At 34.1% G+C, this 14,024-nt stretch overlaps 2 protein-coding genes across 2 annotated transcripts; one reads left to right on the forward strand and one right to left on the reverse strand.

Annotated features, from left to right (window-relative positions):
• The first annotated feature begins 970 nt into the window (after positions 1–970).
• Positions 971–4,048, forward strand: LOC21395329. The gene is made up of 3 exons (XM_010102241.2): positions 971–3,059; positions 3,276–3,366; positions 3,466–4,048. The coding sequence occupies exons 1-3, from the start codon at positions 1,122–1,124 to the stop codon at positions 3,654–3,656; spliced, it is 2,220 nt and encodes a 739-aa protein (XP_010100543.1). The 5' UTR covers positions 971–1,121; the 3' UTR covers positions 3,657–4,048.
• A 540-nt stretch (positions 4,049–4,588) lies between these two features.
• On the reverse strand, positions 4,589–6,766 carry LOC21395330 (CBS domain-containing protein CBSX5). Its single transcript, XM_010102242.2, has 2 exons — positions 6,293–6,766; positions 4,589–5,717 (listed from the first exon to the last, which is right to left on the reverse strand). The coding sequence occupies exons 1-2, from the start codon at positions 6,634–6,636 to the stop codon at positions 4,892–4,894; spliced, it is 1,170 nt and encodes a 389-aa protein (XP_010100544.1). The 5' UTR covers positions 6,637–6,766; the 3' UTR covers positions 4,589–4,891.
• Positions 6,767–14,024: the final 7,258 nt, after the last annotated feature.

Raw genomic sequence — 14,024 nt, forward strand, 5'->3', positions numbered from 1 at the left:
TACTTTTGTTTATGTTCATGTATGCTAAACACCTGTGAGAATTCCTGACATGATACCAGGGACATGATTTTAGACTGGATTGGTTGGAAATTCCACCACCGTTCTTGAAATTAAATTTCTCTTGAATGCAGGGGCTCGTTTGGAAATACCTGGATGTTTTGGATTTGAAAGAAATTAAATTATTTTGCTAATCACTCTCTCTCAAATCTAAACGAGCCTCCACGTCACTAACCCCGATTTAGAGGCGTGACAGGGTGTAAGTGTTTTCATCATATAATTAACCTGCAACCCCTATAAACACCATTTTTTAATATAATTATTTAATTAAAAATGTATTAATCAAGATTAAAGAATAAAAATTATGGTCGATGTATTGTAAGATTTCACGGGGAAAAGCGCAATACTTGGACTCCTAATTAGTTCAGGGCCTACAGGCCCAAAACCATAATAGAGTTGGGCCATGAGGAAGATGATGAATAGACGGGAAGGCAGCAAAGGCCCAATGGTAGGCTGAATTCGGCCCACGAAAGAAGCCCAAACGACTACGCGACGTACGTTTTCTGAAAGGTCAAACCAGTTAAATGAAAATGCCGCAATGACGAAAATAACCGCCAATATTTATGACGTTGGCGCAATTACCCTTCCATTTCAATCTCACATTTTTTCCCCTTTTTGGATCACACTTGAGGACGTTTGTATTTAAAATTATAATTCAGAATAATTTTTATTTTATGTGTATATTTTTATGAGAAAAATATTATAAAAAATTATAAATCATAATTTAGAATTAAGAACGAATATAGAAAATAAATATCCCTTTAACGTTTAGTTCATAAATTAAAATTATAAAATTAAAACTATTTTTAATTTACGTATTTTTTATAAAAAAAAATACTATAATTAATCATAAACTATAATTTAAATCATCACGTGAATCTCCTCGGCAAACCTTTTTCTGCGAATACAATATCTCACTTTTGCCTCGTTGCCAAAAAAAAAAAAAAAAAATGAGGTTAGCTCTGTCTTGTAGTTTTCCCTGCGAATGCAATATCACTATATCACACTCGTCCGTACAATTTATTCTTCTTCTCCCTCTTCTTCTTCCTCGAAACAATCTTTAAATGAAAACCTTAATATCCCAAAACCTAACTATCAATCGTTGGAAACCTCATTTACCATGTCCGTTTTTTCTCTTCAATTTTCCTTCCCTTTCTCGGGAAAATCGGAACCTTTTGGCGATTTCTCACAGAAAATGGCCCTATAGACCAGGAGTTCTCAGACTCTCCTTCGTCAGAGCTAATTGCGTTTCTGAGTCGGCGAGTTATGGAGGCTGGGACAATTTGGTACCGGTTGGCGACTCGGACCATTCTGGTGAGGCTGAGGCTTATCGGTTTCGTAATTTTCTCGTTTCTATAGGAGTTGATGATAGGAAGCATATTTTCACATTTATTTTGGGTCTAATGTGCGCTTTGGCCATTTCTAGGGTTAAAGTTTCTTCAATTGTTGTGTTTCCAGCTTCTGTGTTGGTTTTTGCTGTTGGATTTTCGTTTGGGCTTGTTCGTGGTGGGGGTTTAGATGAATTGAACTATAGTGGGAATAAGAGACGGGTAAAAGATGAAACTTTTAGGGCTTACGTTGATAGGTTTAGGAATTTGGTGGAAGTTGTTGATGATTTTGATGTTAAAGTTAAAAATCTCAAGTTTAGAGTACAGAAAGCTATTGATTCTAGACAAATTACTGTGAATGATCTGGAAGATTATACTAAGGTATTGGGATCCATTAGTTTATCTGCTTCAAAGGCGAAGAATTCCATTGAGGTTTCTACCGAAAATTTGAGTAGTTCTAATGTTATTTTAGCTGAGAATCAGAAGTCAAATAAAAGAGAGAGAGAGCTTGGTGAAATTGGCAGTGACTTTTTCAAGTCTATTGGGGGCTTGTTTAAAGAGAATATAGTTACTCCAAAGCCAATGAAAGCGAAAAATAATGTTAAGCGAGAGACTATGGAGGATGATCAAACTCGTGGTGATAATTTATTCCCTTCTGTTAAAGAAATGGTGTTGAATCCGGTTAATGCCAATAAACATAGAGCAAATTCTGTTCTCGCTCAAAATTCAACAACTGAGCTTCCTTTTGATGAGGATGGATATGGAAGAATGAGAAATGGGAAAATGAGTTGGGAGGAGATCAGTAGATATGGCAACAGATTTAACTATAGCAAAGAGTATGGTTACGAGAATAAGAGATTGCAGTTAGTGAATAATCGCCGCATCTCTTTGAAGATGGGCCGTGATGATCAAATTAATACTTTGGAGTCTAATGATAATCTTCTCGAGTCTGTAAATTTTAGTATCAGGATGAAGCACATGGAAACTGAAGCTTCCTTTTTGCGAGAGCAGAAGCTTGAGAAATCTGATGACATTTACAGGTCTTCTTCTCGTATGAGAGAGGAAAGCGAGTATAGTGCCAACGGATCTCCATTGGTAGAAGATAGTGTGAATGGCAAAGATGATTCCTATGTGGCCGGTCAGCTGTCTGGACATGAGAGTGAGATACCTTCCACTTCATCTTCAATGGTTTCAGACGATGTGGTGTTTGACCGGTATCTTACAGAAGCTAACGACCTGCTTCAACAAGCAAAGGAGTTCATGAGAGATGGACACGAAAAGGATCGTGCAGAGATCATATTATACAAGTCTGCCAAGCTTCTATCAAACGCCATAGCTATGAAGCCGGCGAGCTTGTTGGCTGTTGGGCAATTGGGTAATACTTGCCTTCTTCATGGAGAGCTAAAACTAAGAATTAGTCGTGAGTTGAGAACACTACTTTACAGAAGTAGTCCATCTGTTGGAAAATGGGATAGATTACGCAACCAAATGGGGAGTAAAGACGACATTACATCTGCCCTCATTAATGTCTGTGAAGAGTGTGAAGAACTCCTGGTGGAAGCAGGGAGAAAATATAGGATGGCTTTGTCCATTGACGGGAATGATGTTAGGGCCCTGTATAATTGGGGCCTTGCTCTCAGTTTCCGTGCACAATTGATTGCGGATATTGGCCCGGTAAGTATTCTTCTCAACTTTATCACCATATTCATTGTGATGACTTCTATATAATTGCTTTCCAAAAAGGAATTCACGCAGATCAGCTTGCTCCGTAAAATTTCCATAATATTCAGCCAACGCCTGTTTATTATGATGGTTTGGCATTTAAGGCTTTCTAAGTCATGTCTTCCCTTTTTTTTTCTTTTTTTTCTTTTTTTAAATTTTATAAACCAGGAAGCTGCTTTTGATGCGGACAAAGTTTTCATGGCTGCAATTGATAAGTTCAACGCTATGATGTCGAAAGGCAATGTTTACGCACCCGATGGTATGTCTAAGTTTGTCCATTATTGCCGTTCTTCATTGTCAATAACAAGTTTCTGAGCATCAGATTTAGTTTGATTCCAACCCGATATATGAATGACAGCCTTATTCAGATGGGGCACGGTACTACAGCAGAGGTCTCGATTGCGGCCAAGTAATAGTAAAGAAAAGGTGAAGTTGCTGCAACAGGCAAAGAGGCTGTATGAAGACGCATTGGACATGGACTCGGACAATGTCCAAGTTAGAGAAGCCTTGTCCACGTGCATATCTGAGCTTAGCAGTAGATACTTCTAGCCATTGGAAGAAGACTCAAAAATTGTCCCTACATATCCCCGCGTTTTATCCTCCGTCTCTCTTTTCTTTCCTTCCACAAAAAAATTTTGTGCTCGTTTGATCCATTTGTAAGAAAATAAGATTAGTGTCAAGCGGAGCGAATATAATAAAGATGCATCTCCTTCCTCCATTCTCCAGTTCCCCAAATAAGTGTTCTTTTTGCAGTTTGGATAGGTTCACGGGAGACAACTTGGTATCGTATTCAAACAAAGCATTGGGATGCTTGCAATTTGAGTGTGATACCGGGAGATAATAGGAAAGATCTCCGAAATGTGTCTGAAACTACTGTGACTTGTGAGACCAAATAATGGCGTGGCTGATTGGCCCGCTGAGTAGTAAAAAAAGGCAGATTAACTGAAGTTTTTCCTTTTTGGTTAATAATACTATTTGGAAACTTGAATATGATGTTGCTTTGTCCAACCTCCATTAAATCCATGCCTCACTATTCTAAAGATCTGACCTGACTCGTGTAGTCACTCATAAAATTTGCAAGAATAATGCTAGGTTACTCAAATTTCAACTCCTATCCCTATGTATCAACCTCGCATATCAATTATTATTTTTACATTAATAGTTGTTTAAAATATTATTACGCTAACTAATAATAAAATATTGCATGTATCAATAAATAAATAACAATTCACGTGCCATATCAATTGATATTCATAACATTACTCATTTTCCAATGTTCTCATCATATCATTATTTAATCCATGTAAGTTTCATTTTTAATTCTAGTTTCCGTTACATTGTTACATGATTACATGGTATCATAATTACATAGTATGAGATTTTTCTTTGTTACGATTAATCGTGACATCGAGTTTAGGCTTTCTTTTTCCCGTTGTGTTTCCGCATGATTTTTATTTTTTAAGCAAATCTGTAACCAAGCATTAAAGATGAAAAATTAAGTCTTAGCATAACATAAGAAACCCTTGTATCAAATCAAAACGTCGTTTGATTCGAGGATTTTTTTTTTCTCATTTACGTCCACATAGTATAGGACAGGACTAAAAGGGCGGTACCAATAAAGCAGCAGAAAATCCAATATTTGAGCTCGTAAAAGAAGGCTGCCAGCATTATATTCATCTTTTTGTATCTTATATAAGTTCAAAGACTAACTTAAAAAGAATATATATTAGCTGGTTTTACCCTTTTAAAGTTCAATTTTCTTTTAGTTTATGGGTTCTTCAGTGCTATCCCATTAAATTCAAACGTTCCCGGAAAACTTTCAACATTCCAGCAAATGTTACAATGCCCATCAAAGTCCCATCCGCTTCCACAACCCACATATAGCTCAAACGGTGAGCTAGAGCCTGAACCATCACAGCCACCAACGAGCTCCAAGGATGGCAGACAATGGCCTCCGACCTCCTCACCATCCTCGCTGAATTCCCTCCGAACCTCCCGCTCTCCTCGTCCGACGAGGAGGAACATAACGAAGACGACGACGAGATCGTCGAGTAGTCTTCCTCCATCAAATCCAATAAAGCCCCACAATTCCTCTCCTCCAACCTGTCCTTCACAAGCTGTACCAGATCCTCTGGCGGACCGCCACAGTCAATGTAGGCCATCAGATCGCCAGCCGAGAGCGTGGCTATTGCGGCTGCAACCGTCTCGTCGCAGGAGTTGAGCGTGAAGGGCGAGATCTCCCCGATCAGCTTGCTGTCTGTGTCAACCACCGCGACCGAGGTTTGGCAGACAAGGGCCTGGGAGATTAGGGGCAATGTGGAGGCAGCAGGGTCGTCGTAGTTGACGGCAAGGATGTGTTTGCTGTCGATGAGGTTGAGGGCGTTGATGGGGCTGGCCGGAATGGGACTAAACAGGCCAATGCAGTTGAGGAGGTAACGGATGATGTCTTCCTGGGTGATCCAGCAGTACTCACGGTTATCGTGGCGCGCGGAATTGAAGGAGGGTTTTTGAAGCAGGTTTTTCCTTGAATTGCTTGAGCTACTTCGGGTTTGGATTGGAATGACTAGGTTCTGTGCTCCTTCCAGAATAAGATCTACGGCCTCCAATAAACTAAAAAATCATAACAATCCACAAAATCAGTTACCACCCCAGTTTACAAAATTAGTAGATAATAATAATATTATGTCTTGTTCTTTACAACTTGATCAACATTTCTTGCTCTTTTTGTATTATTTTTTGTTGTTGTTTTATTTCGTGTTAGTCTAAGGTACAACTTGATATTATCTGCACATTCAAATGGGAAAAAAAAAAAAAGAATCAAACTTTGATTAGTCTTAAATAGCGCAGGGATTTTTTTTTCTTTCTTTTTTTAAGGGAAGCAGGCATGAATTGTAATTTGTAAATGGTAAACAAAAAAATACTCTCTTTTATTTTTGTGGTTCCAGAGGAATTACAAATCCCAAAACACAAAAAGATGCATATGATTGAATCAGCTCAAATTTCTAATCAAGAAATGCCCTGAAAGAATAGCAATCAAAGAAAAAAGAATCGTCATTATCTATTTAAATCCCCTTTAATAACAATAACAAACAAAAAACCAAAGAACAAATATTTTGACCAAATCAAACCAAACTATTAATTCAATCGCTAGTTATTTAATTAAAATAAGATAATTACAAACCAACCTGGCGTTTGGTTCCAAATGCCTGACGAGTCCAGGAACCTTCGGAATCAGAACCAAGACCGAAGCCTGGAGCGCCGTCGCCGGTGACTTGAGGTTTTCTTCCTTGCAGAGGAAGCAGATCGCATCGGCGACACAAACTTTCCCAACGCAGCGGCAATTGCCGGCGGAACCTCCGGTACCGATTTTGGAAGAGTGGTCGCAGCTCCAGACGCTCAGATAGGTCTGACCGAGCCTCTTCAGCGCCGACAAGGCTTCGCCGACGGTGGCGGTGACAAGAAGCGCCCTAAGCGCAGGCTTTCCAAGGCATAGATCGGACACCTCGCGAGCTAAGAGATTCACTGCCATGCACTGATAAAGATGAAAATGGAGAGAGAAAGAGAGAGATTTGGAAATTTGGAGAGGTCGGAGAAGATGGAGGATTCTAGAAAGAGAAACAGAAGGATGTTGTTGTGGTGAAGGAGAAAGCGAGAGACGTAGGAAAATATCGGGGTTTTTAGGGTTATTTCTTGTCTTGCTTTATAGGCGGCGATGTTAACGGGGTTTACGGGGTATAGCCGGTCATTCCGGTAATTGATATTTTGTTTATGAGGTGGATCATCCATCAGGTCCCTCCCACCGACGACCTTTCTACTTTTTTGTTTTTTTGTTTTTTTATGATTGGAAATTGGAATAAAGTTTTCATGGAATATTCTTATCCATACGAGGAAAAAAATTCTATTGGTAAATTAGGATTTCAGATTTTTATCCCAGGTTACGTTACGACCATTTTATAATGCAATAATACCTTTGACGATTTAGAATTAACTTAGAGCTGAGGGAATTAAAATCTTTATTTTATGATGGAGTCAGATATAAAATTATCGTTAAATTATGTACATATCTATTAAGAATTATACTTTATGGTAGAGTATTTTTTTATATCTTATCGTAAAAATCTTCATCGGAGTTAATTTTATAGAGAATATAAATACAAGAAAAAGTTATAATAAATTACATGGTTCTTTTCGAATTATAGTCTTATCACAAAATGCTTTTAGAATTTTAATTTATAACATTCATTCTCCCTAAACATCATAACTTTTATAAATTTTCTCTTTTGTTCAATTTTTAACAAAAAAATGACACTTAGCACTCATTTACATACTTAAAAAAAAAAAAAAATCGAGAAGCACTCAATCATATATGCATTACCTAAAAAAATAAATTTATGAACTTTGAATGATAAGACTGCAAAATATAATGACGTATTTGTAAACCTCAAAAGATTTCCACCATATAATGAGCCTAAAAAAAGAGTAATTGCAAAGAAAGAAAGATGACACATAAGAGCTTTTAGTTACAAACTAATAAACTTGCAGTTAAGCTTTGTTTTAAGGAAAATAAAATTTTCCGTAGCAAAAAAAAAAAAAAAAGGAAAATAAAATTCATTACTTGCAAAAGTCAATTCCTACAGCTATAAAGATGTAGACATGGCTAGTTGTTGCGACATTATCACCCATAAAAATGTATCTGTATGAATGATTGATCTACATTATAATATATAACACTTTATAGACATTGTGTGGTTGGATATTTTCTCGCCATAAAAATTGTATCTGCATTTTATAACATATACTTTTTATTCCTCTGAAAAAAGAAAGTCCATTCTTGTTGTGCTCTTTTAATTCCAATAATTTTTTCTTCTATAATTTAACTTATATTTTTAAATTTGCAGGTCGGAAATGATGCCCTTAACAACCCAGTGATCTTGTGATCTTATGTCGTTTTTCTTCTTTCAAACAATTAAATAAAATTTACTTATTATTTTCTAACATGGCGTGATTTATTCTTATTTACTCTTTGCATAAAAAAAGACATTATTTAGTTGAATTTCTTTTCATTATCTTTTTGATATTCTCTCTACTAAAAAAACATTTTATAAAATTTTATTGTCACGCTTAACAAAATTATTATCACACCGATCAAATATTTTATGGCGCACCATCACTTTTTTTTTTTACCTAATAATTTTTTTTTAAAAAAGATCTGATAAAGAGATATTCTGCTCCTTTATTCAACTATAAATTTGGGTCAATAGCAGAAGTTTATATCAACTTAAGAGTGGGAAAATAAAACTAAAACGATCAATTTAAGGGGGAGGTAAATTGATAAGAGTGGAATAAACGGATTGGATACTTCTCACATGTATCAGAGCAGCAATACGATTTTCTGGGAATAGTTCTTGCTTAATCGGGTTTTTCCTTTTTGTTTGTGGTCTGCACAATTGTGCCTCGTGCAAAATTGGTAAGTGGCCTATAGATTCGTGCCACTTTTTGAAGTTTTTTTATTTTTTTTTATTTTTTATTTTTACTAATCGTTGCTTTTGGAGTTCGTGGAGTTTAAGATTCTGTTCATTTCGCTGATTCAAATTTAGAATTTAAATTTTGTTACAGTAAAAAGTTCTCAGAAACAGTCACATTTAACTTTTTTACTACAGTAAAAGACTCTCATATAATATCACATCTCAACTCGAATCAGCGAACTAAATAAACGAAATGGTGTCGATCTTTGATTTCTTTGCCCCTAGTCTATTTTGGTTTCGTCAGTTTGTTTTCACCAAGGCCATATACACGCATGGATCGAAGAACTTGAAACGATTTTTCTTTGCGCAGCCTTTTTGGGATTTTGCGTCGGCAACTGTGAGGTTTTTTTGTTTTTGCACTATGACTGGGATTAGAGATGATTCTCTTCAGTTTTTTATCCGCCATTTAGTTTATGAATTTAAAATTATAATTTATTATTATAATTTTTAAAATTTAAATTTTTTATAAAAAAAAATACTGTAAAAAATTAAAAATTATAATTTAAAATTAAAAACGAACTTTTAAAATAAACATTCTATTAGTGTTCAATTAGATGGAAAGAATTATTCGTATGGAGTTATGTGACGAAGAATTTTTTGAAGGGTAAAAAGATGTGGGGTTATATCACAGGCACATCAGTCAAGTCTACAGACAAAAAGGATACTGATTATGGAACAACGTTGGATTCTTAAGAAGCAGATAATGCAAAGATTATTACCTGGATCAATAACTCTGTCGTACATTCGATTAGCACTCAATTGCCCAAGTATGAGATTGCGAAGGTGGTCTAATTTTGTGAAACAATATCAATTAGGGACTGATATTCGCACCCTTCAACAGAAAAATATGACTATTCAAGAATTTTATTCTGCTATGACCGACCTATGGGACTAGTTGGCACTTACAAAATCAGTTGAACTACGGGCTTTTGCTCCTTACATCACCCGCAGAGAAGAACAACAATTAGTTCAATTTTTGATGGCCTTTCGTGATGATTTCAGAAGTTTTTGACATCATTTTTATTTTATTTTATTTTTTAAAAATGAAAAATAGAGAAAATTATAAAAAAAAAAATAGAATATTTATTAAAAAATTGTGCCACTTATTGCATTAATTCTTAAAAATCGTGTATTAATTTTAGAATATAAAACATAAATAAAAATATCAATTTTTGACCAATCTCGGTCCTTAGACGCCCCATTATACGGGCCGGGGGCTTTTTAACATTGTTTTTCTCGCAATCCTCTTCCTTCTGTGGATTCGGTAGTTAGTGAATCATTGGCAGAAGAGATACGTCTTAAGTCTCAAGCAGGGACGGATATTCTACCATCATCTAATCCATCTGTCTTCGCAGTACCTCCAAAAGCACAATCAAATAATGAGAACAAACACCAAGCAAAGGTCATAATTGATGAATGTAGTTTCTGTCATCAGAAAGGTCACTAGAAGGCTCAATGCCCTAAGTTGTTGAATAAAGCACCACAACAGCAAATACAACAGCATGAGTCTCCTCAATGGAAATTTGAAATTCAAACGCAACAAGTAACCTACAGGCCTCATCAACCAAATACTGCAGCTGTGGTACCGCCGTTAGATTCATTTGTTTTTGGAGCCTCCTCATAGCCTCCTCATCTCCTAATCCTGCAGTTATTGCCATGGCTGAGCAGTTTCAGAAGTTCCTTGCTAGCAACCACACGTTTTGTCTGCATTCTTAGATTTACCATCTTAGGCCACGTTCAGTTAAGCTATTCGAGTTTTCAATTTGAGCTGAGATGTGACTTTATGTGAGAGTTTTTAACTGTAGTAAAAAAAATTAGATGTTATAAGAGCTTTTAACTGTAACAAAATTGAAATTGGTGAAATGAACAATATGTCTTATACTCCACAAAAATCCGCAATCCCAAAAGCTGATTGGGACAAGCCCTAGACAAGTTATTTGTTCTTTTTGCATTGGCATTGGCATCGGCATTACAGAATTGTTTATGAAGTCGCATTTCAATTTTTTAGTTTGTTTTAGTTTTTTGTTTTTAGTTGACAAACTTTTGATGTTTTTTGCAGTCGCATCATGAATTTGAGAGTGGATGTTAACGATATTTATCTTTATTTTAGAGTTAGGAATGATAATTTGATCATTTGGTTATTTCTCTTTTTTAGTAAGAGTAAAGTAGTCTTTTATTATTATGCTTGTATGGTTATATAAACCCCTCTTTGTTAGTTTATTCTTTCTTTGCAATTGTAATATAACTTTGGCATTACAACTCTCTTTTATTTTTCTATTTTGCATTGGGTATGTCTCACATTTGGTAATTGTAATGTCAAGCTGAAGAGACGTGAGAGGATTTACTTGTGCCCAAAGGCTTGTTTCTAATAGGGAGAACTTGGAGCTGGAGGCTGTCATTCAACTGGAAATTCAAGAAATATTCAGCGCGCTTGGAATCAATTTTGTTTTTGTTTTTGAAGACAAAAAAATGAGATTGAGGGAGAAAAAAATGTAAAAAAAGGGAAAAAATTTTCATTTTTTAGTTTAGTGTAAAATCACTTAGAAAAGGAAAATGATTTAAAGTTATTTTTCATTTTTTATTTCCATTTCTTTAGGCAGATGTCTTTTTTTGGGCAGGTGGGTGAAAATTATATAATTAAACGGAGTTTTAATTTCTTCTTAAACTGAAAATAATTTCTTAATAAAATTATTAAACTCATTTTCAAGAACGATTTATGTCTGAGATTAAAAATATTTTCATTTCTAGTTCATATAAAAAATAAAATTATATTAAAATCAATTCCAAACGCAATCGTTTGGAGACAATTTGGAGGCAAAGATAGAAACACTCGTTTCTTCCACACGTCAATAGACAATAGTTATTGAACGGGGTAAAAATCTCTAGTTTATGAAATAATTTGCGCAGATTTCTATAATTACAGAATTCGGAAACACATTACTCTCGAAATGAAAGAATCTACCATTTTTTTTTCTTTGATAATTACCTAGATTGATAATTAGTTAGTGTTTATATTTTTGGCTCCGAATTAGTAATTTAATGTGAAGAAAGACATAAATATGTCTATGACTTCACTACTTTGTTTAAGAAACGTGATATTGACAACAATTAAAAGAAAAACAAAATTAATCTCGTTCATTCCCGTCATAAGAGGTGGGTGGCAGTTGGTGGTTCTCACCCGTCAGAAGCCTACTCTCTTCTGGATCTCTTTTGCTTTGTCAGCAAGTAGTGTTGCGTCTTTCTCACCCATTTTTAATGGTGGTCAGCTGGTCATTAGAGTTTTCGTCGTTGTCATTTGTGTTTTGCCCTTTTGTCTTAAGTTTTGTATTTATTAAATAAAAACAGTGATATTTTCACCGTATAGATTTAGTGTGTTCGTTGTTCTACTGTCTTTCCGTTGTAATAATAGACGTAGTCTTCCTAATTTTTTGACTTTATTCTTAATATGGAGTCTATATAGTGGTTTTTATCTTTTCGATCGAAAGTTTCTATCGATTTTTAGTTAAAAAAAAGCTTTATGAGAGCTCATTCTTGATGTGCCTAAATACTTCTTATTTTTGGACTTACATTTTACCTCGAATATTAATAGGTTGTACTGAGTAAATCGATATTAATTAAAAGTTATGTCTTGTACTGTAAAGTCATTCACATTGTATTACTATTTAATATAAATGAAATTTTATTTTAAAAAAGAAATCTTGACAACGACTTAGAAATCATAGGACTAAAATTCTGTGGTTTATTTTTGACGAATATTGTGAACCAATAGCCGCCGCCACCGTTGAGAAAATCTTCCGGTTATTATCTTTTATCAACAATCAATGTCCACTTATTCTGCCTGACCACCCAAAGTCCTAAACTCCTATCATCTTTCATTCTTTCTTTGTTCGTAGATTCCTTTTTCTTCCCACACAATTATAAAATAATATAATACATAAGTTCATATGTAGGCAGGACTAATATTTGCGTGGTTACCCAGTTGGGTGCTAAGGATCCAATACAAATTTTACTCTAAATATGGAGAGGATTATTTTACTTCATAAAAAATGGTTTGTTTTTCACTTTCCTTACATTATTGGTAAAAACAAAAAAACAAAAATAGTTATATTGAGTTCTAAAACATATATTATTAAGTGTAATAAGTAACAAATAATTTGTTCTTAATTTAATAGTTTCCATATCAGACAATTCAATTGGCTTTCAGTATATAGGGTTATCTTTCTCTTGGTTTAAAATTATAATGCAATCAATTTCAATATATATATAAAATAACCAACTTCTTCTTGGATACCTGATCAAAGAATTTGCGAGATACGAGATAAACTAATAATTAATTGTGGGGTTTACATTAGCATTGCTTTGAAAAATAATACAAATATTAACCAAACACAAATATACATACTATACGAGTTATGAGAATTGCAAATTATTTTTCATATTACTGAATGAAAAAAAAGCACAAGTTTACGTGTATATTGGAATTACCACCGATTAAAACATCTCTAATACAATGTCGAATTTATTTGTCAAATTTACATTTTGACATTAGAATGAAAAATTACTCTCTAATATAATGTTATTTTATATACTAAATTTGACAAATACTTTTATGACATATTTACAACAAAGTATAATAATTGTCAAATTTTACATCTAATTGTTATTGTTGATATATAGTTCTTCTAAAAATTTTAATGTGAAAAATTTACTTTTATAAGATTCAACGCTTAATAATCATAAAAAAAAATGACATTTACACTAAAGATGATCTTGCATTTATATATGATAGAAAAAGATGAATTTGGCTAGCACTTTTTTTCTTGTGTCCCTATAATATTATGACATGTCAATTAAATTATTTAATTAATATAATATGATATTTCAATAGACATAAAATTTTAACTTTGTCTAAAAAAAATTTAATTTTGATATTATTAGACATGCACGGGGGCACCTACCAACTTAACGGAACCGTTTTTTATAAGTAGCAGAGTTGTAATTCCATCAGGATGAATAGAAGTGCTCGTTATAAACACAAATCACTAAAAAAGTGGTGGAAAGGAGAGAAATAACTAGTTATAGTGCATGAATTTAAATTTTTATTTCTTACTTTTGATTAATATTTTTTAATTAAATAATTATATTAATTAAAAGAGTATTAATTAAGAATAATAGTAAAAATTAACATGAGAAAGTTAATGCCTCGTTCACTTCGCGGATTTGAGTTTTTAATTCAAGTTGAGATGTGACATTTTCTAAGAGATTTTTACTGTAACAGAAAAAGTTAAATGTGACATTTTTGTAGAGTTTTTTTACTGTAAAAACTTAAAACTGAAAATTTGAATCGGTGAAATAAACGAGACCTAGGTAATTCTCTCTCGAGGAAAAAAAA

The sequence above is a fragment of the Morus notabilis genome, unplaced genomic scaffold (assembly GCF_000414095.1).
Source record: "Morus notabilis unplaced genomic scaffold, ASM41409v2 Scaffold1428, whole genome shotgun sequence".
Lineage (NCBI taxonomy): Eukaryota > Viridiplantae > Streptophyta > Magnoliopsida > Rosales > Moraceae > Morus > Morus notabilis.